This window comes from Phyllostomus hastatus, unplaced genomic scaffold (genome assembly GCF_019186645.2).
Source record: "Phyllostomus hastatus isolate PE091 unplaced genomic scaffold, TTU_PhHast_1.1 phas_contig_1162, whole genome shotgun sequence".
NCBI lineage: Eukaryota > Metazoa > Chordata > Mammalia > Chiroptera > Phyllostomidae > Phyllostomus > Phyllostomus hastatus.
Genome location: NW_025333537.1, coordinates 5,561,831 through 5,586,112, shown reverse-complemented (window position 1 = coordinate 5,586,112; position 24,282 = coordinate 5,561,831). Strand labels below are relative to the sequence as shown.

Below are 24,282 nucleotides of genomic sequence, written 5' to 3'. Positions count from 1 at the left end.
GCAGTGCTATCAGTAGCGGTCTGCGTTAGTATGTGGCATATGTAGAATTACATTTACAGAGTACTTCTGTGTGAGTTCTTTGAACTACACAACAGCTCTGTTGTTGGGGGGGTATGATTATTCACATTTTTTAAGAAAATATTTATTTTTAGAGAGGGGGAGGGAGGGAGAAAGAGAGGGAGAGAAACATCAGTGTGTGGTTGCCTCTTATGTGCCCCCTGTTGGGGACCTGGCCCGCAACCCAGGCATGTGCCCTGAGTGGGAATCGAACCAGCAACCTTTTGGTTGGAAGGTCCACACTCAACCCACTGAGCCACACCCCCCAGGTCTGATTATTCACATTTTAAAGAGGAAACAAAGACCCCGAGGTCATAGAATTTAGTGTTGTAAGGGACACTTTAGAATCTGACGCCCCCACCCCCCACCATTGCAGAGGAGGAAAAGGGTGCAGGGAAGCACAGCAACTTTCTCTTCATGACACAGCTGGGAGGACCTGGCGCTGGGGGCTGGGTTTGTCCCCGCGCGTGTACCTGGTTTCCTGTGGCATCACGCTGCTTCTCGAACGAGGGAGGCAGTCATAACGACATGTTTCTGAAAATGTTATCAAACATACGTGTAAACACCATATCCAGTCACTTTATGTCCCCTCGGGGAGGTTGTTACGTAAAGGAACTCTGCTGTGCTGTGAATTTTTTTGTACCACGTAGAATCGTTTTGAATATAAAGAACTCCCCTACTGTTTTTAAAATTTTTATAGTTTTTAACAAAATTTATGAGAACTTCATGTGGTTTATGTCCTTTATTCTAGTAATATATATTACATCGATTTTTATATTTTAAACCAAGCTTGTATGCTGGGATAGACTGTATTTGGTCATGGCACATATTTCATGTGTTGCTGGATTCAGTTTGCTAGTGTTGCGTTGAAAATTTTTGTGTATACTCATAAGAGGTGTTGGTTTGTAGTGTTCTTTTCTCATGGTGTTTGTCTGGCTCTGGTATCGGTAACACTGGCCTCCTAGCTGAGTTGGAAAGCGTTCTCTCTTCTGTTTTTTGGAAGAGTTTGTGAATGTTTGGTATCAATTCCTTTTTAAACATTTGGTGGAGTTCACCAGGGAAGCCATCTAGGCCTGGGCTTTTCTGTACATGAAGTTTTAAAATTATCAATGAAACGTCTTTACTTGTTATAGGTCTGTTTCAGATTGTCTGTTTTTTGAGTTGGTTTCAGTAGTTTGTGTCTTTCTAGGAATGTAACCATTTCATCTAGCTTATCTGATTTGTTGGCATATAATTGTTCACAGTATTCCCTTTTAATACTTTACGTTGTAGTGGTGGCTTCTCTTTCGTTCTTGAATTTAGTGATTTGAGTCTTCTCTTTTTTCCTGTGGTCAGGCTGGGTAAAGTTTCGTTAACTTTGTTGATCTTTTCTAAGAACTCATTTTATTTCCTTGATTTTTCTTGATTTCACTTATTTCTATTGTAATCTTTATTTCCTTTGTTCTGCTTGCTTTGGGTTTAGTTTTCTCTTCTAGTTTTTGAAGGGAGAAGGCTTTTTGGCCTCAGATCTCTTTCAATGCGGGGAGTTTTGCAGATATAAATTTCCCATGAAGCACTGTGTTTACTCTGTCCCATAAGCTTTGCATGTTCCATTTGTGTTTTCACTCATCTCCAAGTACTTTCTACTTTCTCTCACAATTTCTTTGACCTATCGATTATTTAGGAGTATGGTGTTTAATTTCCACATATTTGTGAATTTCCCAAATTTACTTCTGCTACTGACTTGGGATTTCACTCTGTTGTGGTCAGAGAACATACTTTGTATGATGCCAGTCCCTTTAAATGGGCTGAGATTTGTTTTACGTCCTAGCACACGGGCTGTCCTGGAGAGCGCCCGCTGCCCGTGAGAAGGGCTGCACCCTGTCGTCCGGGAGTGTTCTACGGATGTCTCTTACGTCTGGCTGGTTTGCAGGGCTGTTCCGGTCTTACATTTCCTTGTTGGTATTCTTCTGTTTAGGTACTCTGTCCATTAGTGGAAGCGGAGTGGGGCAGCCTCGGGTATCGTGGTAGAACTGTCACGTTTTCCTTTACATCGACCAGTTTTTGATTTGTGCGTGTTGGGGCCCTGTCGTTAAGTGCGTATGTTAGGTTCGTAGTTGTCGTATCTTCCTGTTGGGTTCACCCTCATTATAAAAATATCCTTGTCTCTAGAAACAAGTTTTGTCTTAAAGTTCATTTTATGTGGCATTAGTGTACAAATTCCAGCTCCCTTTTGGGTATTGTTTGTGCGGTGTATCTTTTTTCATCCTTTACTTCCGTCTGGTCTGTGTGTTTGAATCTGCAGTGCGTCTCTCAGAGATGCCGCAGGTCACGTCGTGTGTGTTTGCTTTGCCAGTCTGTGTTCCGATGGGGACACTCGGTCACTTCACCTTCAGTGTGATCACGGATGAGGCAGCGTCGATGCCTGCCGTGCGCGCTTGTTCCCCTTTTCCTGCATCACTCTCTTCTTTCATGAAGACATTTTCCTAGCATACCATGTTAATTCCCTTGTTTCTTTTGCCATATTTTAAAAAGTTACTGTGTTTTCTCAGTGGTTGCCCTGGGGATTACAAGTTCATTATAAAAAATTTTACTTTGGGTTAATACCAATTTATAATTTCAAGATTATACCAAAACTGCTCCAATATAATTTTGTTCCCTCTTTCTCCTTTGTACTATCATTTCATACACATCATATTTTTATGTGTTATATGCCTGTCAACACGGTTTTATGCTTCAGGCAGCAGAATTGTTTTTTTGTTTATTTGGGAATAACCTCGTTCCTCTTTTCTTCTCAAAGGATAGTTTGGTCGGACAGATAGTTATTGGCTGACAGTCTCTTTTGGCAATTTGCATAGGCCGCCCCGTGATTTCTGATACGAACAGACTCCCTGTGTGCAGTGGGTCTTTTTTCTCTGACGCTTTCAAGACTCACTCCGTCTTGGCTTTCAACAGCTTGACTGTGATGTGTCTAGGTGTGAAGTCTTCGTGGAGTTTGTTGAATTTTTTTGATGTGTAGATTGATGTTTTTCATTGAATGTGGCAAGTTTTCGATCATTATTTCTTCAGCTAGTCTTTCCACCCCCTCGTCTCTCTCCCTCCTTCTGGAGCTCTCATAATGCTTGTGTTGGCCCACACACATGGTGCCTCTCAGGTCTCTGCGGCTTGGTCATTTTCTTCGTCGTTTGGTTGGTTGGTTGATTTGTGCATTTTTCCTTCATTTTTTTCTTTCTCAGACTGAAGAATCTTAATTGACCTTAAGTTTCCCGATTCTTCTGCTAGCTCACGTCTGTTTTTGCACCCCGCTGGTGAAGTTTTTATTCCAGTTATTGTGCCTCTCAACTCTAAAATTTCTATTTGGTTTTTAAAAATAGCATATCTCTTTATTGATATTCTCTACTGGGCGAGAACTTGTGCTTATACCATACCCCCTTTACTCCTCAGACATGCTTTCCTTTAGTGTTTTGAACACACACAGTGGCTGGTGCAAAGTCTTTGTTTAGTGATTTTATGACGTCTGGGCTTCCCCAGGGATGGTTTCTAGCTCCTGTTTTTCTTGCCCTGTACACGGGTTGCACCTTCCCATTTCTCGTGTGTCTCATCATTTTGTGTTAAAAACCGGCCTTTAAAAAAGTGTGGCACTCTGGAAATCAGATTGCCCCCCTCTGCAGGGTTCGTTAACGTGGTATTTTTGTTACTGCTCCTCCTGTTTGTTTTGTTTCGGACCAAGTCTCTGCTCAGTTTGCTTAGTGGTTAGCTAGTGTTTAGATGGAGATTCCCTTAAGTACGTTGGACCAATACGTTTCCCAGCCTTTGCTGAGGTACACCCTGGGTGTGGGGCATGCCTTCAGTGTGCTTGTAGTTTACAGCCTGCGTTAGCCTGCACCTCCTGCTTGTGCAGAGCCTCGGGGTTTGCAAGAGCTGAGAGACCAGGACTTCCCTGGGCACACATACACACATTTCCGTTCATGCTCGTGACCTTCTTTGTTCCCAGAAACATCTTGGAGCCTTTCAGAGCCCGCTCTGGGCACCCCATCCCCCCGATTTTCCTTCTAAGTGTTCCGGTCCTTCTCTTTTTAGCCCCAGTTGGTCATGCTGCCTTAGGCAGCTGCCATGTTCAACAGTTGTCCCTTACTGTCTTTGACAAATGCCCTGGGGACAGGACAGAGTGCACTCTGAGGCAGTTCGGATAAAGACCCGCCTTCAGAAGAGTTTCTCGGCAAGCTGCCAGGCAGGCCAAATGGCGACATTTCCCTGGGGATGGCACTTTGGGGGCACTGGAAACCTGCCTGGCCCCCCCAGTGGCTGCGGGGCTCCTGGACTTTACAGCTACTGTGGCTGCAAGGCTGTCGGTCTTCACGGCCACCACGGAGCTGAAGGAGGAAGATGGGATTAGCGAAAGTTCAAACAAAACAGAAGTTACGCTTCTTACCAAGATTCAGCCATTTTTCTTGAATAAACGCTCCTCAAAATGTTGCAAGCCTTTAGTTAATTTCCAGAGCTGTGAAAAAGTTGATTTTTGACAATTTTTGGCAGCATTTTTGTTGCTTTTATGGAGGAGCAGATTTTTGGAGATCTTCACTCTGTAATTCCAAAAGTTAACCCCCTATCAGTTCGTCATTAAGTGAGGCATCCGTGTGCGGGGAGCATGGGCCCTGCGCGTGCTCTTACTCTGGCTCACATGCGTTCTTCTCACCTGCGTAATTTGACGTCTTGAAGTGGCCTCGCGGCAGTGTTAAGGAGCACTGGTAACTGAAGCCATTGGTCACAACTCTTACTTGATTAAAAATGAGTTGGGTGAGCCACAGTCAGAATGCATTGTGACCCAAGAACACGGTGATCTGCTGGGTCAGTTTCTCACCTTGCCGGCGGAGTCCACCTTCTGCAGTCTGCCCCACCTTGTACATTATCGGGGGGGTGAAGTAAACTCATTGTTCCCCTCAGATAGGCCTGGAAGACAAAGCACTAATCGCTAAAACTGCCGTTTCCTCTGGATACTGTTGGGATTTGAAATTCAGTCCAGACATAACATTCATTTCTCTGTATCAGATCTTACAGTCCTGGTTAACAGCTTGAGTTTCTGTTAAATATTTCTTAAGGTACACACTTAAAATCTAAGCTTTCACACGTACCATAAATCTGAAATTCTCACACAAGCAGAAGTTTTGAGTTAGGGATATTTATTGTATTGTGGCTTCTATTTCAGAGGCCACGGGCCTCCAGCCCTGTAAGACGGGACTGCAAGGGCCTGTCGGTGGGAGCAAAGTGGTTCTGTTCTGACAAGCTGTGTGTGATTGTCTACCACTCAGCACGGCATAGCGTGTATTTCTTGCCTTTTGTGTGTTTGCGTATTTTTCTCTGAGGTTATATAATACTTCAAGTAGTCTAAAATGTGATATCAGATGATAATACAACAATTTTGCAATCTTGAAAGATAAAACTGGAAACATTTGCTTGTTGCTTTTTTTTTTTTCCCACCTCGGAGTGTTTTGTTAATGAGACATTTTATACTGCCATAAACCCAGGGCAATAATAAAGGTGTTGATTGATTTTTGGATGACAAGGGCCTTCTCTAATTGCAGGATTTGACACTTGTGTCACTTCTGCCGTTGTAGGTGAGCAAGACGTGGAAGGTGATCGCCGAGGACGAAGTGCTGTGGTACCGGCTGTGCCAGCAGGACGGCCGCCTTCCCGAGAGCAGCATCTCTGACTACTCTTGCTGGAAGCGCGTCCTCCGAGAGTGCCGAGCCAAGGAACACATGTTAAGAACCAACTGGAAGGTAGGCGATGGCCAATATCATTACCTGCAGAAGAGCCTGCAGGGACACGGGGATCCCAGCCCGGGACTGATCACCGAGTCCTTCTGGTTGCAGCCTGAGGTTAACTGCCAGGAGCAAAGGGAGAGGAGGATGGGGAGCGTACCCTCAGCTGTCGGTGCCTCGTTGCCCATCTTGTTCGCCCTCGGAGTCTCTGCCCCCGTTCCAGCCACGCTCTTTGGGAGCGTCCTGCTGTTCTCCGGGAGGGGAAGGGGAGCTAGGGAGGCCGGCCGCCCCCCTCTGCCGGCAGGGTCTTCGACACAGGGCTCCGCACGGCCCCTCTCACCACCTCCGCCTCCCTGGACCGACCGAGAAAGCAAAAGCGCCACCTGAATACAAAAGAGGGGCTGTTTCCAGTAAGTGTTAAGAGGGAGATTATTAAATGTCTCTAAGCCCTGCCTTCTCTTCCCTCCCGTAACCTCTTCTTGGCTTGCTTCCATCACATTTATCACTTCAGAATCTCTACAGAAATATTAGATCACAACTAAGAATGTCACAGCGCAGTGTTTCTGTAGGAAGTAAGTGTCGAGAACAGTGTCCCGTGAAGCTGCTCGAGGCGCGACGAGACAGCCGGGCGGCGGTCGTGCTCCTCCCCGCCTGCGTGGCTGGGTGTTGGCCGCGTGGAGGGGAGAAAACCGTACTCTGTCCTCTCCTGTAAAGGTCAGTCCTGATAGACTTGGAGATGGACAGGCTTTTGCTCATTACCGATGGTGACATATGGCCTGTGTGCACGTCTGTCCCCAGTCACCTCTAACCTGATTAGTGACTGATACTCTTGATCTGGGCGACCTCGCACGGCTTCTGGCAAAGTCAGTAAGAGCCGTGGGTCTCAGCCCTTGTGCTGGAGGCGCTGGGGCCAGGTAGTTCTCCGCGGCGAGGGCTGCCCTCTGCCCTGGAGGACGTTGAGCAGCCTCCGTAGTCTCTACCCAGTAGGTGCCAGGGGCATTCTCTTTCTCTCCCAGCTGTGACAACCGAAAATGTCTTCAGACATCTTCAGATGTCCCCTGGGGGCAACATCGCTCCTGGTGGAGAACCACCTTTCTAAGGAGAATGAGCAGAGCTATCCTTTCTCAGGCCATTAAGATGCCACCACTCAGTATCAATTAAAAGTCACACCGCCCACAGGTTGCCTCCTCACCGGGTAATGAACGTGTGTGGGGGCACCCGTGGCTCTCTTGCCTGTGTGCTTGAGTAGGTCTGTGTGAGGGACATAAGCGAGAGCCAGGCTTAAGGGGTTGACAAAGCTGCTTAGACAGGTGGCGACAGGGGAGGGCAGAAAGCCAGGGTCTAATGCTGGTAGGAGGGGCTGCAATTTAAGGTAAGCTTGAGAGGTGGGCATTAACTGGGCCGTTTCAGGCTGGGGGGAAGGGGCACTTCTGAGATCACTGAGCATGAGAGCTGCAGACACCCCGTGTGCTTGTGCCCCGGTTCAGAGAGGTCAGGCCCTGAGAGAGAGCGGCGGCCGCGCTTTTGTTTCCTCTGTGGTACAGGAGAAGGCGAGGGAGGCGGCCCGGACATCTCCCCTCCTCCAGGCTGGGGGTGGCAGAAGGGAAGGGGTTCAAAGACCCACCTCGTGTCATCTGGCACTTATTAACAGTGCACAAGTCACATGAGATTTAACTGAACATCTATTTATTGGTTTTCTCCAACTAGCACGAAGCCCTGTGTTTGGTGAGTGGTTGTTGACCGAATGAACTGAGTCAAACTGCAGGCAGAATATGAGAGAGGCTTCTCTTTGGAGTATCTTGGACCTGTTTTTCGGACAATGTTACCAGCGAGGACCACATAAGTGAAATATTCAGTAGCAAACACTGCATGAGCTGTAATGATGGGATTCTCATTGTGCTGCTAGAACAAAAAAGTCCTATCGAAACAGGAAAGGCAGTGTCAGAGCAAGTCGCGTTGCTTCTGTGCCGTGGTGTTCTCCACTCTCCAGTGGGGCTCAGAGCAGCCCTGCTCGTCCCCGTGCTCAGTTAGTGTTGGCCGGAGCGCTCACGGGCCTTTGCACGCAGACACTGTGGTTCGGTGCTACTTGTGGCTGACGTCAGGATGGGTCAGGCAGGTGATTTGGTTTGGTATTCCCTGGGTCAGTGTCTGGGGAACCTGAGAGGGGACCCCAGGGCACTCAGGCGTTTCTACACGGGAGACAGGCTGTGAGCGCAGGAACTTCCCTGGACCTGCAGTTCAGAGCCAACAGGGAAATGATTTGATAAGCTGGGCATGGTGGCTGTAGTGTTCCTCTTCCTGGTGTTTGCATTAACTCTTTTCTCTCTGCCCTTCGAGGATTTCTCCAAGACCAGAGGACCACTGGGGTGGTGGCGGGGTGGGGAAGCCACGTGGCAGAAGTGAGTGAATGCCATGAGCACGTGGGTTTTGCTGTCAGGCCCTCGCTTTTTCTTTCAACACCTGCCCCTCAAAAGAGCGTTGTTATCCTTGTGCTTACGCTTGGGCTGTGTCCTCACAGAGATGACTCCCAAGTCCTTCCCTTCCATCCCCATACATCCACTGGCAGGACAGCTCCCCTTGGGTGCCCCTCAGCCTTGGACCTGGTCTTCAAGTGAGATCATCATGCAGATCATCCCGCACAGTGCCTAGAATACAGCTACTCTGATGTTGTTTTTAATGGGGTGGGTGTCATCAGCCGTCTCCCAGTAATATAATAATAAGGGTTGCCGCCATTTTTGAACACTTGCTATGTGCCACCAGCTGTGCCCAGCACTCACACGGTTTCCAGTCCTTGGGCCAGTCCGGTAAAGCGGGAGTGACGGCTGGCCCGGTGTTCAGGAATACCATCACACACACTTCCTTTCGGCTTCACTCTCCCACCCTTCCCAGCATCCCACATGTAGATGCTTTATAGTCCTTCCGGTTCCCTTTACTTGTATTTATTTATTTATTTATTTATTTATTTAAATTTATTTTTAGACAGAGGGGAAGGGAGGGAGAAAGAGAGAGAAACATCATTGTGTGGTTGCCTCTAGCACACCCCCTATTGGGGACCTGGCCTGTAACCCAGGCACGTGTCCTGACTGGGAATCGAACCAGTGACCCTTTGGTTCACAGGCTGACGCTCAATCCACTGAGCTACACCAGCCAGGGCTATTTGTATTTTAAAAATAATTATTTTACATGTATATTTGGATCAATAAAATGCCACACTACACATCATTTGAGAGTCAGAAAAGGGCATACAGTGAAAGGTACGTGTTTTTCTCGCCTCTCTTCGCCGACCATCTGGTCCCCGGCCCTGGCGTGGCAAATGTCGTGGGTTCTAGGGTTTCCTTGAAGAACTACTTTCGTGAACCTCTGGCCTCTCAATCCGGATCAGTGGCTTTTCTTCCTTTCCCATCCTGATTTTGCCTTTTTGAGTGTACTTGTTCATTTTATTCTGAGGGCTGTTAACAGGTAAAATATCATTAAATACTTCCTCTTCTCTGACCTGAACTTTTTCGTGCACTTCATACCTTTCTCCAGATACTTGCCGCTGCCAGCCTTGTGTGGATTGCAGCTACCAGTGCGGACAGGTCGCCTTCCTGTCCCCTTGAGCACAGGGCGGCGTTCTCCCACGCCGGGGCCCCTAGTTCAGTGCTTGTCGTGTGTGTGTGTGTGCGCATGTGCATGTATGTGCGCGCGTGTGGTAACTTGTGTGTGCTGATGGGGCAGCGTGTCAGTTGTCATCTTTGTCCGTTTGGCTGTCCAGGTAGCTTTGAACGCAGTCCCTGCCGTAAATCCCTGCGGCGTGTAGGTGAGGCTGACGTGCTCTGTCTCTGGCCGTCCCAGGAGTAACGAGAACTGCACCCCCTTTTCCTTACGCAGAACCGCAGGGGCGCCGTGAGTGAGCTGGAGCACGTCGCCGACGCGGTTTTGTGCGATGTGCACTCGCACGATGGCGTCGTCATCGCAGGGTAAGCCGGAACAGCTTTTCACTTTGTTCTCCACGCGCCGCCCCTGCGCCCGGGAACACTGTCTGTCCTCGAGCGGAGCACGCACTCGCGGAGGGGTGGCCCGTGGCTGAGAGGACTCGTCCCCCGGGGCTTGAGACGGCCGGCGTGCGGGGTGAGACGCAGACGGTGCGGAGCTGAGCCGCGATCCGTGATCCGTTCGTCCCCGTGTGTCCTCCCTGGCTTCAGAGCCACTCCTGTGGCGTGTGTTATGTTACGGTTTCGTTAAGGCCAACAGTTTGTGTTTTATGAAGACATAAAAAAGTCAAGAGGAATACGCGTTGGCACAGAGGGGTCCTGTTCTCGTTCTCTCGTTCTGAAGCTTTTATTGTTGAGGAAGGGCCGCGGCCACACGCAGTCCTGCTTCCCCGCCACCTAATTGTGGCGTTTGCCATCTAACTCGGCCTGAAGTAGGCTTTTGGTTCGTCTCCGTGGCCAAGAAATTTAATTTCACTTCTGTGGATTTCTTTGGCTTCTGTTCCAAAAACCACTTGCATAAAGTCTTCATATTTTACTACAGAGATGTGTTGATGTATTTCCGTAATGCATAATAAGAACATCAGTTTTGTTTTGTTTTTGTTTTTGTTATTTTTGATGGAGGTGCCTTGGACTAGATTCTCAAATTGTATCCTCAGTGCTGCAGGCCACTCGAGCTTCTGAGCCTGGACTGGCATGGGAGCGAGCCATCCCAGAGGGGCTCCCACCCAGAAGAAAACAGAAACACGTTGGACCTAACAACTTAGGAGTACGCAAGTTCTTCTTTAAGGAAAATTTTTTTTTCTTTAAGAAGCATTTCTTCAAGAGAACCACTTGAAATTGCAGTCAGATTATTTTAATATTTTCTGGCATTCAGTGCCTATGAAAAAGTCTTTTGTGCTTTAAACAAGATATGCCCAAGAGGAGCATGTTTGGGGTTTTGTTGTTGTTGTTGTTGTTGTTGTTCTGGTTTTCTTATTTTTGTAAGTGCAATTAAATTTTTTTAAAATTACAGTTTACATTCAGTATGCTTTTGTATTAGTTTCATGTGTACAGCATAAAGGAACACTTTTGTTCAGATTTTGTTTTTCCTGGCCACAATGTAGGGGTTAATGCTCTGACTCAGAGCACGATAGAACTACTATTTTAGAAAGATTGATGGGCTGGAAACCTGGAGTTCTGTCCAACCGGTGCGGCTTTGGGCTTGCGCCCCTCGCTGCACAGGTGCGGGCCTGAGAGCTCGTGGTGCGTACTGTGAGGTCCTTCCTCCCACCAGTGCCGAGGTCCCATGTTACCCGAGAAAGGGACCGCTGTCCTTCTAGCTTGAAGGGGTCTCCTTGTGTGTCATGGGACCTCTGAGGACCGAATGTGGAGATTGGACCGAGAGAGTCATAAAAGAAATCAGAAATAAAGCAGACTTGAGTCTCGGGGGCCGGTGATGAACTTCTCATCTGGACGTGGACCTCACAAAAGGCAGGCTGGTGCCAGTCCTTTCCCCCTGCCTCCGTGTTCCCCCGAGGCCCGCCCAGCCCTGCAGACTAGACCCGCGCAGAGCAAAGCGATGGCAGAGTTGTGCGGATCGATAAGGTGGAACTTGATCCGTGGACCAGAGAGGCTCCTCACGGCTCCTCTTTCTGAGAGGACCTTGCGTTTACGGCCTAGCATCAGCTACTTCACATCTTGCTTGTATGTAGAGCATCTTGTGTTTATCATTAAAATTTTATCTGGTGGTTACGATGCTTGTTTTCTGGGTCAGATCTTGAATCCCTTTTCATTTGAGACAGCGGTGTTTGTGGTTACCTCACTCCCAATCAATGTTGTATTCGCCAGGCTTTCTCCAGTTATGTATCTCCAAGGAGCCTCTTAAAGAGACAGTGGCCACTCATCGCTTCTTTCTCTTCTGCTCATCTCGTGTTTCTTTTTTTTTCTCCTCTTCTCTCTGTCTCTCCTTCTCTACCCCCCCCACAAGTGGAATTTAGTTTGTATAGCTGGAGCTAAACTCTGTAGCATTTTTGCATTTAAACCCATTAAATATATTTCATACACTTGATAGAGAGCAAAGACTCTTGGAAAACCTCTTGCTTCTTTCCATCCTCTCGATCCTGTGTGCAAATACTCCTGGTGCGGAGTACTTACCGGGTCGTGCCGTGTAGGCCTGGGCTCCTCCTCATTCAGTTAGACGTTGCTGACCCAGGCCCGGCCCTCCCGTGTTCTTCTTTTCGCACGTACCCAGAGTAACCTCCAGCTGGCCGTTCACTCATAAACTCGCCCGGGATACTCGAGGGCCTGCCAGGCGAGTGGGACCTGGCCCCCGCCCTGCCTACTCGAGGCACGTTTTTCCGGCAGAGGACACGCACACACAGCTGTGGTCGTTCAGGTTTCGGCTCGTCGGTCTTCGCTCCCCTTGCTGTCTTGCGGGTGATGATTCCCAGTCACCTTTTCCTGACGCTCTCGGTCCCTTGAAATTTGTTTTCAGCCTGCCCTGTCCTCATTACTCTGCTCAGCGTACCTTTGGATTTTTCCGCACTTTTCAATGAGTTACTTCTGACCCTATCTTTTTAAAAATTGAAATGTAATTTCCATACCGTAAAACTCAACCTTTTAAACTGTATGTCAGTGATCTGGGGCATGTTTACAAGGTTGTGTAGCCATCCGCCATTATCCGTGCAAACGTTCGCTTCAGCCCCAGAAGAAACCCCGCCCCCACTCTTCAGTGGGCCTGGGGCGTGTCCCTCCTGCGGGTGTCCAGCACTGCCGCCTGTGAGCCCTCCCCGCACCGACACCTGCCCTCTCCTGACTCCTGGAGACGCTGTCCGCCGCAGCTCATAGGGCAGGGGACCAACCGTGTGGCTTCGCACTTTCCCTGGACACTTCTGTTTCATGTTGTCGTTTCAACTCTACAGCTGTGTATTTATCCGTAAGCACCTTCTAAACCTGGGGGAGGGATGTAGTATTTCACTAAGTGCCCGCAGTGCTTACGCACAGTTTTGTCTGAAGTAAGCGTTAAGACTTAATGACCAGACGGTCCCTCCCCCACCCTGTTTCCTACACCATGTGGGGAATTGGAGAGATTCCTGATTTCTCTTGCCTGTTCTCTGATTTCTTAGTTTTTTCAACTTAAAATCATACAGTGTTAAACCTGGAGGCGCTTTAGAGGTGAGCTATTCCAAAACCCTCATTTGTGCGAGGTGGCCGAGGCGCTGAGAGGGCCGAAGAGCCGGGCCGTGCGCGCCTGCCCCGCTGGGCTGCCCCCTGCAGGCCCACACGCACAGGGCTGCCTTCTCCAGCCCGCACTGCCACTCCGACGGCTTGTCCTTATAGCGTCATTTTGGTTTTTCTTTTGTGGCATCTTTCCTCTTAAAAATAAAAGCAGCAGCTCTGGCTGGTGTGGCTCAGTCAATTGAGTGCCGGCTGGTGAACCAAGGGTCGCTAGTTTGATTCCCAGTCAGGGCACATACCTGGGTTGCAGGCCAGGTCCCCCAGTTGGGGGTGCAGGAGAGGCAACCACACATTGATGTTTCTCTCCCTCTCTTTCTCCCTCCCTTCCCTTCTCTCTAAAAATAAATAAATAAAATCTTTTTTAAAAAGCAGCAATAAAATCATGTTTTTGCAAAACTGTTAGTGGAGAGGAGAAAGCCACGCAAATCTTTGCATGCTAACACGATTTGTTAAGTTTTATGTGTGTGGTTTATTTTTCAGTAGGCTTTTTAATACATACCTTTACACAACATAATCACAGCCTACATTACATTTTTGGCCTTTTTCCCCCTTACTAAACTGATGAAGTCTTTTTCATGTTATTACATACTTGTCATTACATTCTTTGATTTGTTGCAAAAAAGCTCCTAGGATATAATTATATCCTAATTTTCAAACTCATTTCCCTAGTACTGGACATTAAAAGTCACTTTTTTGTGTTTTGTTGTTATACAATAGGAGTATTTTCCGTATAGAGATTTGCAGCATTTTCCCCTTTTTAGTGCTGTAAGTCTTTGTTACTTAAAAGCTGTAAAACACCGGCTTATTAGAGAAACTTCGAGTTCCGTGAAGTGTGTAGACCAAAGAGTGAGAGTCCTTCCTTTGTCCTCCCGGTCTCACTGTTTTCCTGGGCTAAGTCCCACTGGTGAAGTCAGTGGGTTTAGAAGGATGAATTTTTGACGTTCCAGGTTACATTATCTTGAATTACCTCATAACACTCAACTTTTTTCTAATTTAACCTTTTGGTTTGAAGTCTCTCAAACCATGTCCCAAGCCTGCTTCCCCAGATAAACCGCATTTCTACCAATACCGTAAATGACCAGAGTACACACTCCTTTTCCACTGTCCGGTCTTACGTCCCTGAAGTCCAGCCTCCGTCCCAGCCCCTCCACTGAGCCACACTCACAGGTCACACGTGGTCACACCCCCCTCGGCCTTTTGGCACTGATTGATCTTATTGACTGGACCCCGCTAAAAATGCGGAGACCACGCACTGAGCATCCTGGTGCCCCCAGAGCCCCACACGAGCCCCAGCACACGGGAGACTCTGTGGGATATGTGCGTGGGTGGAAGACTCGCACTCCGGAGGCCCTGCGCTCTCCGAGCGTCCCACCGCGTCTCTGACCGGCCCCCCTCCCGCTCTGGCCCTTTGTCTGGCCGTCCTGTGCTCTCACGTGGTCCCTCCCTCCGTGGTGACGCGCAGATTCCCAGGAAGTACGGAGCCAGCTGTTTTCCTTGCTGGTTAGGTAAGGGAAGTTCCTTCAGCTGTGACTAAGTCGTTCAAACTCAGCCTTCACTTTGATTTTCCAGCTAGAGTTCCCCATTTCTTCAACTCGAGAGAAATTTGTGTTCCAAAGCCACCAGTCTCCTACATAGTAAGCCGCCTGCCTGCTTCTCTCCGAGTTCAGCCTTGGCCACATCTCCCCTGGGATCTGACGTCACTGCTGACGTAGACAGAGGTTCAGTGTGCGCTTTCCTTGTATTTGGGGAAAAAGATGTTATCTAGAAAGTCCGTTGGTAATAAGTGGTTAGAAAGTGTGGCTTTTGTTTATTTTACTTTGGTTTTTGTGGTGACAGCTCTGAGAATTTTAGAATGTTTTTCGAATCACATTTGTCATTGAGGAAAAAGTAGAAGAGACGAGATGGAAGCACCCCAACCTGCTTCTTGGCGCCCGGACTGTTCCCTTGCTCCCCCATTGCATTGTGGGAGAGTCTCAACAGATAATATCACGAGTTCAGAAAGGTCACGTTATAAAACCTGAGATGCAGGGCTAGGTCTAAGTTGCCAGAAGTTTATTTGCTTGACTGCCACCTAGTGAAGGAGCGCGTCGCAGGTGCACTTACAGGAGAAAGTGAGCCCGGGGCGCACCAGGGCCGCGTGCCAGCGGGCTCACCGTTCAACTGTGAGCTCACCAGGAGCCTTTCTCAGATGCCCAGGAGCGTGGCGGTGCTTTGCAGTGAGCTGCCTTCTCACTCCCACTTAGGACTCCTAGTCCAAAGCGTGTCAGTTTGCACAGGGAAGCACACTTTCTGTTTACACTGTAGGACCGGCTTCCTTCCCCCACTGTTGGTTTAAAAAAATATCAGGCACCCTCCGTGTACTGAGGTTTCTCGCCCTTGTTTCCCTTTGATGTGACTGGCCTTTGTAGGGCGCGGTCCCCGCCTTCCCGGAGCAGTGGCTGTATCCTGGTTTCCCTCTGCCAAGTGTGGCTGCAGGAGAAAGTGTATCATTTAATGTTGCAAAATATTAGCACTCCTCTTTCGCAAGAGACGTTCAGTTGTCCCGTCGGGTCTCGTGCGTTTCCCCGGTCTGCACTCCCTGTGAGGCAAACGTGCCCCGGCAGACACACGGCAGGACGGCGACAGCGCTCCTGGCAGCCAGGCGGCCTCTGGCTGGGGTGCTGGCTTTCACCTGTGCTCGGTCCGTCTGTCCTCACACCCCGGACATCGGAGTCGGGGGGCTTCCCGGTCTTCTGCAGACATGAGGCACAATTTGGAGCTTCTAGTTTATATACGGAAATTTGAATTCTGAGTATCTTGTCTGTTCAGTTTGCCTCACGGCACTCACGGGGCAAGTTATCATCGTTTATAACTAGAACTGTCAGAAATACCAGTTCAGACAAGGGGGTGCCTCTGAGAGAACTTGGGATACCTTGTTTTTTGCCATTTTCCTCCATTTTTTCCAGTAACTAAAAAGGTGCCTTTGTACTGGCCGTGTACTAGGCCAAAATATGGTTTTCATCCGAGATGGTGTGTCTTTGCCCTGAATTTTAAAATAGTGTCTAGTCAGGAGCTGAAGACCCCCCCGGACGGTGTTTTAAATACTCTCTGGTTTTTTGTGAGTGCGTACAAAATGGCAAACACCCAGGACTGTTGTGAGGCTTTTCAGCTAAGAGATGCGTTTTAAATACAGACCGGCAACGCAAGCTGAGTTAGGCAGATGTCACCCCGTATTTATACTTACTAAGGCCGTCCTTTCTGTCCTCCTCCTTTTTAAAAAAAGAACTTTTCCTCTCGACAGTTTCCCTTTCAACCTCGCTTCGTATTGATTTTGTGCTAGTGCTTATTATGACGTCGGGCCGTTTCCCATAAGGAATTTGGTCATTACCCGTTAGGGACTTCTTTTTAAACTACTTTTATTTATTTTCTGCTGCGAGGTATACATGCTCTTCTGGTAAATAAGTCTGAGGTAAGATATTGATAAGAGACCAGAGGAGAGCAGTGCATCTATTTCGTCCTTAATGAAGGAGCTCCAGAATACCCTTAATAAATACTGGTGAACTCACGGCTGCATTTATCCATCTCTGGTTCTCCAAGGAATAATGGGAAGGGCCACAGCCCCAGCAACTCTGCATAATCATCATTGACTCGGGCTCTATTGATTGTGATTAACCAAGATGTATGGAAAGCAGTTTTAAGTGTGTAGTGCATGTATCTCATAAGGTCCATTAAGATGTTCATTATTTTTCAATTGATGCGTCTTAAGCTGCACTTGATGTTTGCAGGAGTGCATTTCCACAAAAAGACGGCACTGTGGGATTGAGTTCATTTTGTTAATTGCATAATACAACACAGTCATGTTTCATAGAAAACAGTAAATACTCTTAATTTCATTGATTTGTAATTTTTGGCATTAGTAATGAAAGTATGGAGTCTGTAAATAGTTCTTAAAGCCCCCACATATTCAGGGAATAAACGTTTCTTGAAACAGGGGCGCTGTACTTTTTAGGGGCCTCTGCCTAATTGCCCTGTAGGCCTTACACCGCCGCGTCTTGTGAGTTTAAGTCAGGAGACTCACCCACTCACCGTTAACGAGCGCAGACGGGCGCCGCAGACACCCTCGTGCTCATAGCCGCCCGCGGGACGCGGTGGTAGGCGGCCGCGGAACGGCCCCGGGGTCTCGAGGAGGGCACCGGCGCACACTGGAGAGGCAGCTCGTACAGGCTCAGTGGCAGCCCGGGCCCCTCCCGGGACGTGACCTCTCAGCTGAGTCCAGAAGGATGTGAGGGGTCGGCCAGGTAGCGTGTAGGACGGGGCAGAGATGCAGATGACCTGTGCATTTGCTGCCACTCCCCCCGCCAAACCGACACCGGGCGCTGGTGACCGTGACAGCACTTGCTGTTCTGGTGAACTGGGTGGAATTCGGCTTCAGAACCCTTCTCAGCACAGGCTGTAGGCAGCCACGAGCCCTTGATTGGGTTCGGCACACAGGTGAAACCCTTGTGCTGTTCCTGGGCTGAGGCCTCATCCCCGGGCTCCTTTGGGCTGCTGGGAACACCTGAGCGGAGTAAAATCGTGACTTCGTCTGGGGGTGGCTGCGTGAGTATGGCCCTGTGGGGCGAAGTTTTACCACCCTCCCCCTGTGTCTTCCAGCGTCCTGAGCTTTCCATGGTCGTCGTTGGCTTCTCGCCCTCCAGCCGAGATGCTGCGGTGGAATGGGCGGGGCAGGGTCGGCAGGGGCTGTGTCCTGCAAGCCTGAGTCACACTGTCGAAAACAATAAATTCCTCGTATTGCACTCCAGTGGTGATGGCTCTTAAAAGCTGCGTTTGTGTAAAGACACCGTCATCTGAGGAGGTGGAGTGGCTCGCTGGCTGAGCAGCAGGTTGAAAAAAGCCCAAGAACCCGTTGTGATCCCAGCTGTCCTGCCAAAATGTTTCTTGTGACCTTGGGTAAGTCACTTAGCCTTACTTCCAGCACTCTTCAATCAAAACGACCCCCAGGTTATTATGAACAGCCTTGAAAAAATGGTTTTTATCAAAGAAGCACTGGCGCCTGGAAGCAAAGTGGAACCAGGCCCCCACCTCTTGCACCCCGGCCGGACAGGCCATTCCTGCCTCGAGAAGGAAGGTCGAAGGTCGTGTTTAGCGGTTTGTCTTCTTTTTCTTTCGGTCTCTCAGTCCAAATCAGTAGTCTGCTTGTTGGAAACACTAGTTAGTGAAAGCTTTTCGGTGATAAATCATTTTAAGTTGGCAGTTGCTCTGGCGTGCTGAGCTCCAGAGAGGTGCTGTTCCCATTCTTCCAGCAGAAAGCCAGCTGTGGTCTCTGACCTGTTTGTCTGGGGGGGAGCGCGGCCTTGCCGAGCGTGGAGACCGGTGGAGAAGGCGCACAGTCCCACGGCCGTGCCATGGGCGGGGGCACCTGCCCTCGTTTGGACGAGGCTGCCTCTTCAGTTCTTCCTTAGGTTCTCCCATCAGCTCACGTGTTAGTTGCAGTTGTACTTTGCACAGGCACTAATTAGAGAGCCATCAGCGTTGGGGTCCAAAGGCTTACTGACAATGCAACTGTCATGGTGGTGTCTTAATTGGTTGAGTGTAATTGTCATTAGGCAGCGATAAAGACATCTGGAGCTCTGGAGGAGAATCAACCTCTTTCCCTACCTCGCTTTGCTGTCTGTTCTTGCTGCTCCCGGCCAAGGCTGGTTAAGTGCTTTTAGATCGAGTTTAGGGTTTTGGTCCAGGCCCGTCTGCCCCAACCAGTGTTTTGCCCTGCGAAAGGTCTGTTTCTTTAGTGCTGAGTTAGAGGGCCACCACTGTGGTTGCTTTCACCGCATTAGGTTTTAGAACCTACAGCTGAGTCATCACCTGCCGAAATAGGCTATTTATTCTCTGTTCTCATCATAAAAGAGACATAAAGTCTCTTATAGCTTGCTTCCTGAGTCATTTGGCAGCAAAACGTTTGTGTTATCATGCTCTTTGGCCGTGAAGAATAGAGTTAATTTGAATGGTTATCTATGGAAAATGTCATGTTTACTGAGATAATTTAGCTTATCCTGTGTTTTATTGAGATATTTTATTTTAATTTTTTATTTATTTACTTTTAAAGAGAGGGGAATAGAGGGAAGAAGAGAGATACAGGGATCTGTTGCCCTACTGCGGACCTGGCCCACAACCTGGGCATGTGCCCTGACTTGGAATTGAACCGGTGACCTTTCAGTTTGCAGGCTGGCTCTCGGTCCACTGAGCCATGCCAGCCAGGGCTTACTGAGATATTTTCATCAGTTTGGAAATACATGCAAGAAGTCTAATACATGTTGGCGTGTGTGTTCTGGGTGTTTCTCTGACCATTAGCACTGGCAGGTGGGCAGTAGATAAGAAAGGAGGTGTCACTCACACCACTTGAGTCGTTACTTGTGGGCGTCCCCTTTCAGTCACCGTTTGTTTATTGTTAGCTGTGCGCAAGGCACTGTGGCCTTCAGAGGACTTTACAGTCAGATTGAAGGGGTATCACACTTAGCAGTGAATGCCCTTTCTTCAGATGGGGGCATAGTAGTCGAGTCTGAGAAGGCTTCATGGCGGAGGAGGGGGGCCTGAGGACTTGGGAGGCTTGGGGCAGGCTGGAGGTTCTCAGCCTTTGCCGCACGCTGGAAACACGGACACCCCCAGAGAGTCAGACTTAATTGACCTGGGGTGTGCTTGGATACTGGGAGTCTTCAAAGCATCCCAGGTGGTTCTGTGATGTGCAGTCAAGGTTGACACCCACTAGGCTGGGTGGTGGGGAGGGAGGGCACCCCAAAAAGGTGGATGCTGCGCGCCGAGGTCCAGAGGCGAGAGTTTCTGGAAGCTAGTGAATGGCAGGCCTGCCTGGGGGCCGGCTCATGCTAAGGAAGAGTGAACGAGGTGGGGAGGAGGCGTGGACACCAGTCTGCGGGGTGTTCCCAGTGCTAGGCTGGCAATTAACCCTTCACTCCATAGGTGCTCGGGCCCAAGTGTTGTACGTACAGAGGGCTTCCCAGGTGTCCAGTGCTCCTCCAGTCTGTTCGGTGGCTGCATCCACAGCCGTGAGCAACACCCAGCCTCCGACCGCAGAAGCTTGTAGGTTTGCAGGGGAGACTCACAGTCAGATGATCCATCTCTCTCTCTCTCCCCCTCTCTCTCTCTCTCAAACACACACACACACACACACACACACACAGAGTTGCCACAGGAGTGAGTCTAGGCTGCTCTCAGAGTGTCGATCGTGGTGTGGTGTGGGTAAAAAAGGGAGAAAGGGAGGGTGATTCGTGGAGCCAAGTATTTTCGAGGAGTTGGCCTGGGCGGGGTTGACTGGAGCTGGGAGAGGCTCAGCAGGAGCGGGGCTGCCGAGGTGCGTCTCTCACGAGGGGCTGGGGGATTAGACTCCAGGGTGCTCCTGGGAGTGAGAAAAGAAAGGGCGAGGTGATTTGAGCGTAGGTGTACAGCAGCGCGGGTGGTGGGCAAAACCAGAAACCCCACTGGCAAAAACAAGGGATTCGGCAGCGGCTGGCTCAGGGGTGAGCCGAGCGTGCTGAGGAGAGCATGCATTCAGCTCTGGGCACGTGGAGGTGCAGCGTCGGGGCCGACCGTCAGGGCCCGACAGAGACGACCGCAGCGCCCTTCTCAGGGCATCTCTGCGCTCTCTCCTCCCCCCCAAGAGGTAGGTGCGGGCGAGCGGCACGTGGCGCTTCACAGCTCTCTGGCGGGTGTTCCGGCAGTTTCCCACGCTGTGTGTGGGGTTGCTTTACCTGGGAACCCCTTGTGTAAGGGGGACTGGGGTCGGGTGGAGCTCGGCCACCGAAATTCTCTCCTCTGCCCCCGCTGGCCCCAGTGTGGCCCCTGAGGGCTGCTACCAAGGACCTTTTGAAGACCACTCGTGTGGTCCCATTCGCAGGCAATAAAAAACAGAATGGCCAGGCCCAATGGAAAGGAAGTACATTTTCCTGGTCTGCCCTGCTTTTTCTCCAAATTCCTTAGTTCTCTGACCCCTGAAATTCTCTTTTTTTTTTTCATTCACCTTCTCTGAATTTCTGAAAGACGTAGCCATGCTTTTCACCCTTCTTCCCTGAATTGACTAGTTCCTTTCACTTCAAATTTAACCTTAAGAATCTGCGCACAGTCTAGAAACCCGAACATGTCTTCTCTGCTCAGTGTCTCTAGCTAAGCAAGTGGCCCTGCCAGGGGTCACCTGCGTCATTTTTGGGACGTCAGGGTGTACCCGGGAGTGCTGGTGCAGCTGGGTACGTGTGCTCGCCCGGGCCCTCGATAGGAAGGGCCATCTGGAACGCAGCCTGCGGGCCTGGGAGCCAGCAGCCCTGCGCTGGCCACCGGGCTGCGACTGGCCCCCCTTGCACGTGCGCCGCCAGGCTAATGACACTCGTGAGTGTTTCTCTTTCCTGGAGGACCAGTGGTCACGCAGAGGCCCTCCAGTCCAGTCTTAGGAAGCATGTGGCTCTTACATGGCTCCCAGCTGCTGCCTGCAGGGAGAGAGTCTCCAGCCTGGAGCGTGTGTGACAGAATGCCCTGTGAATTACACAGGTCACGTATTTACTGTCAACCAACAGTTTGAGAGAAAGGCTGCTCACTACATTTAGTAAATGAAGCTCTCCTGAGCCAGACCACTGATTCTTAATAGTTTCTCTATTAAGAAATCTCACGTGAGAAATTGATCTGTAATTGCTTCATAATGAATCATGCCGTAGATTTCAGTAGTAAATAAATCTCAGAGATGATCTTGTTCGACGCTACGCTTTAAGGTGAGATCAGAGAAACCCTGAGAGAGCAATGTCCTGGGCCTTGGGGGGACTGTGGACCCCTTCACTCGTCTGTCTGTCTTGGTGTTTGTGTAAGTACATCTTGAGGCCCTTAAAACAGCTCTCGCAGGCCTCCCCACAGTTGATGGACGTGTTGACTTGTGCCGTCCGTGGCAGATGTCAGGAACTTGGCGCAAATGCCCCAGTGGCAGGCAGCGCACCGCCACCTCAGCCGGCCGGTCCGTTTTCCCGGGGGCCTCGGGTCTGAGCCAGTCCTGGCCCTGCGTCAGCATCGGTGGAGAGCGCCCTTTGTTGGAGTGGCCACGGCAGCAGCGGAGAGTGAGGGCTCCTGTTTTCTAAGTGGGCAGCACTGGGAGTGCCATGCATTTCGGCAAGGGCTTTTCATGAGGAGGCAGCATTGTCTGGCTGCTAAAGGCAAGACTTAATTGTTTCAGCAAATCAATTAGTCTTTAGGGACTTTAATCAGTCAAATCTGATACATGGGTGAGGTATTAGAGAGCTTGGGCCTGTAAGGCCATTAGTCCTTGGTTTCTCTCTCTCCCTCTGCCTGTCTTTCTTGTGTGTTTATGTGCGTGAACACTGTGGCTTCTACAAATTTCTGCGAGTGATCTCTTTACTGGGAGAACTTAAGGCAGCAGGCGGGTTATAATGGTGTAAAAGGAAAAACAAGGGGATCTCGACACCCACAAGTCTGTAGTGTGGTGCTCTCTTCCGGGGCGCCAGCGCTGTGCTGTGAGGACGTGAAGGGTGCGTGCCAGCCAGTGACACCTCCTCCTGGCGGGGTCCCTCATCCACCAGGGCGGCAGGGGGGCTCCACACCCACCGGATCGCGCCCCTCGGCTGTCCTGAGCCTCTCCCCACCTTCTCCACTAGGGCCCTGCTCTTCCATCCGCACTTGGAACCAACTGTGTCCTTCTTTTCCAGCTACACATCGGGGGACGTGAGGGTGTGGGACACCCGCACCTGGGACTACATGGCCCCCTCCCTGGCCTCGGAGCACGAGGAGGATGAGCCTGGAACGCAGCCATATGTCTCCTTTGTGAGGATAAACAGCTCGCTGGCGGTGGCGGCTTATGAGGATGGTAAGTAACTGCAACCCTCCTCTCTATTAGGGGAAAAAAAGGCTTTACAGAAATTAAGCAGCTGTGGCCGGCTCCCCCCTGTAATCCCTCCATACGTACACGTGGGCACACACACATGTTCACACACACACACACACACACACACTCAGTCTTGCCTTTTTGTGAAGAAGTTGGCCAATCACCCTCGATGCATTAGCGGGCATTGGAACACAGCGCCCATTAAAACTGGCGTTTAACTCCTGCTGGAGCTGACGGGCCGCGTGCGGGTGCCAGGCTCGGGGCTGGCCAAGCCATCTTAAGCAGATAACTTGTTTGGTGTAAAATATTAAATATACTTGGCCTACTTTTCCTTTAGTCTCTGCCCAGTCCAAAGGGAACAGTGAAGAAGGGTAGACACAGATAATCTATTGACAGATGCGGAAACAGGAAAAAAAAAAGTCAGCGCCTCCCTTTTCCTGCCACTGACGCCCCATACGAGGTAGTTCGTGGGGCTACGTTGTCTCCCTGGGGCTGATTCTCGGGTGTGCGCACCTGTGGGTTACAGGCGTGGCTCAGAGCAGCCCACGACAGAAACACTCGCGTGCACGGCTAGGAGGTGTGGCGGTTTCAGCGGCCACGGATGTCCCGGACTCTCACCTCACGCCCCTAGCTTCCGCTGTCGTGTCAGGTTCGAATTTCCAAAGCCGTGTTTCCCCACTTGCCCAAAATTGGATCACAGAACGTTTCCGAACGTTGGCGTTCCCGTCGCAGCGGCGCTGCCGGTCTCCGAGTCCGCGAGGCGTGGCCGGTGGGCCCAGGGGGACCGACGGCGGTGAGGCGGGTGACGGGGACTTTCTGTGCCTGTGCCATTGGGAGGACATGGAAATCGGGGCTGAGACTCAAGTATTTTCATTGTGTGGTTTTAACAGCGTGGACTCTGTTCTTTGCGGTTTGACACTAGCGGACACCGTTGATGGACTTTTTTCCAGAGACGGAGCCAAGCCGGGTGTGTTTTGGTGGGTGATATTTTATGTCTGTGTGTGGAGGTCCTGGGCAGAGCGCACACGAGCAGCTCGGGTGTGTTCGCTGCTCCCCAAATCATCCACGAGTCCTTTTTAGACAGCGATGCAAAGGTTGCGGCACTTTTAAGTTCAGAGCGTACAGTTTTAGGGTTGTCCGGTAGCCCCCCCCCCGCCACACACACAGCTGTCTTCAGATGGGGAGCCTGAGGTGCAGGGTAACCAGCGAAGCGATCTGCTTGAGGCTGAGCCATTAGTCAGTGGAGGATCCAGACCTGCGGTGTGTCTCCGGGGCCACGCGTGCTTGTCGCTCTGGTTGTGTGATGGTACACGCAGAGACACGGAGACGTGCACCTGCCCTAGCTGTGCCCGCGTCTCGTGGCTCGTGGACTTGGAAGTGCAGCGCGAGGTGACGTGCAAGCGTGCGGCCGGTTCTCCGTTGTCAGGGT

General features: G+C 50.3%; 1 protein-coding gene across 1 annotated transcript in view; it reads left to right on the top strand.

The window, feature by feature from the left end:
* Positions 1-24,282, top strand: part of FBXW8 (F-box and WD repeat domain containing 8) — a 104,714-nt gene that overhangs the window by 22,223 nt on the left and 58,209 nt on the right. Inside the window, exons 3-5 of the mRNA XM_045842421.1 lie at positions 5,652-5,816; positions 9,669-9,757; positions 22,678-22,835. Coding sequence (XP_045698377.1) covers positions 5,652-5,816; positions 9,669-9,757; positions 22,678-22,835 — 412 coding nt within the window. The remainder of the gene's footprint in view (positions 1-5,651; positions 5,817-9,668; positions 9,758-22,677; positions 22,836-24,282) is intronic.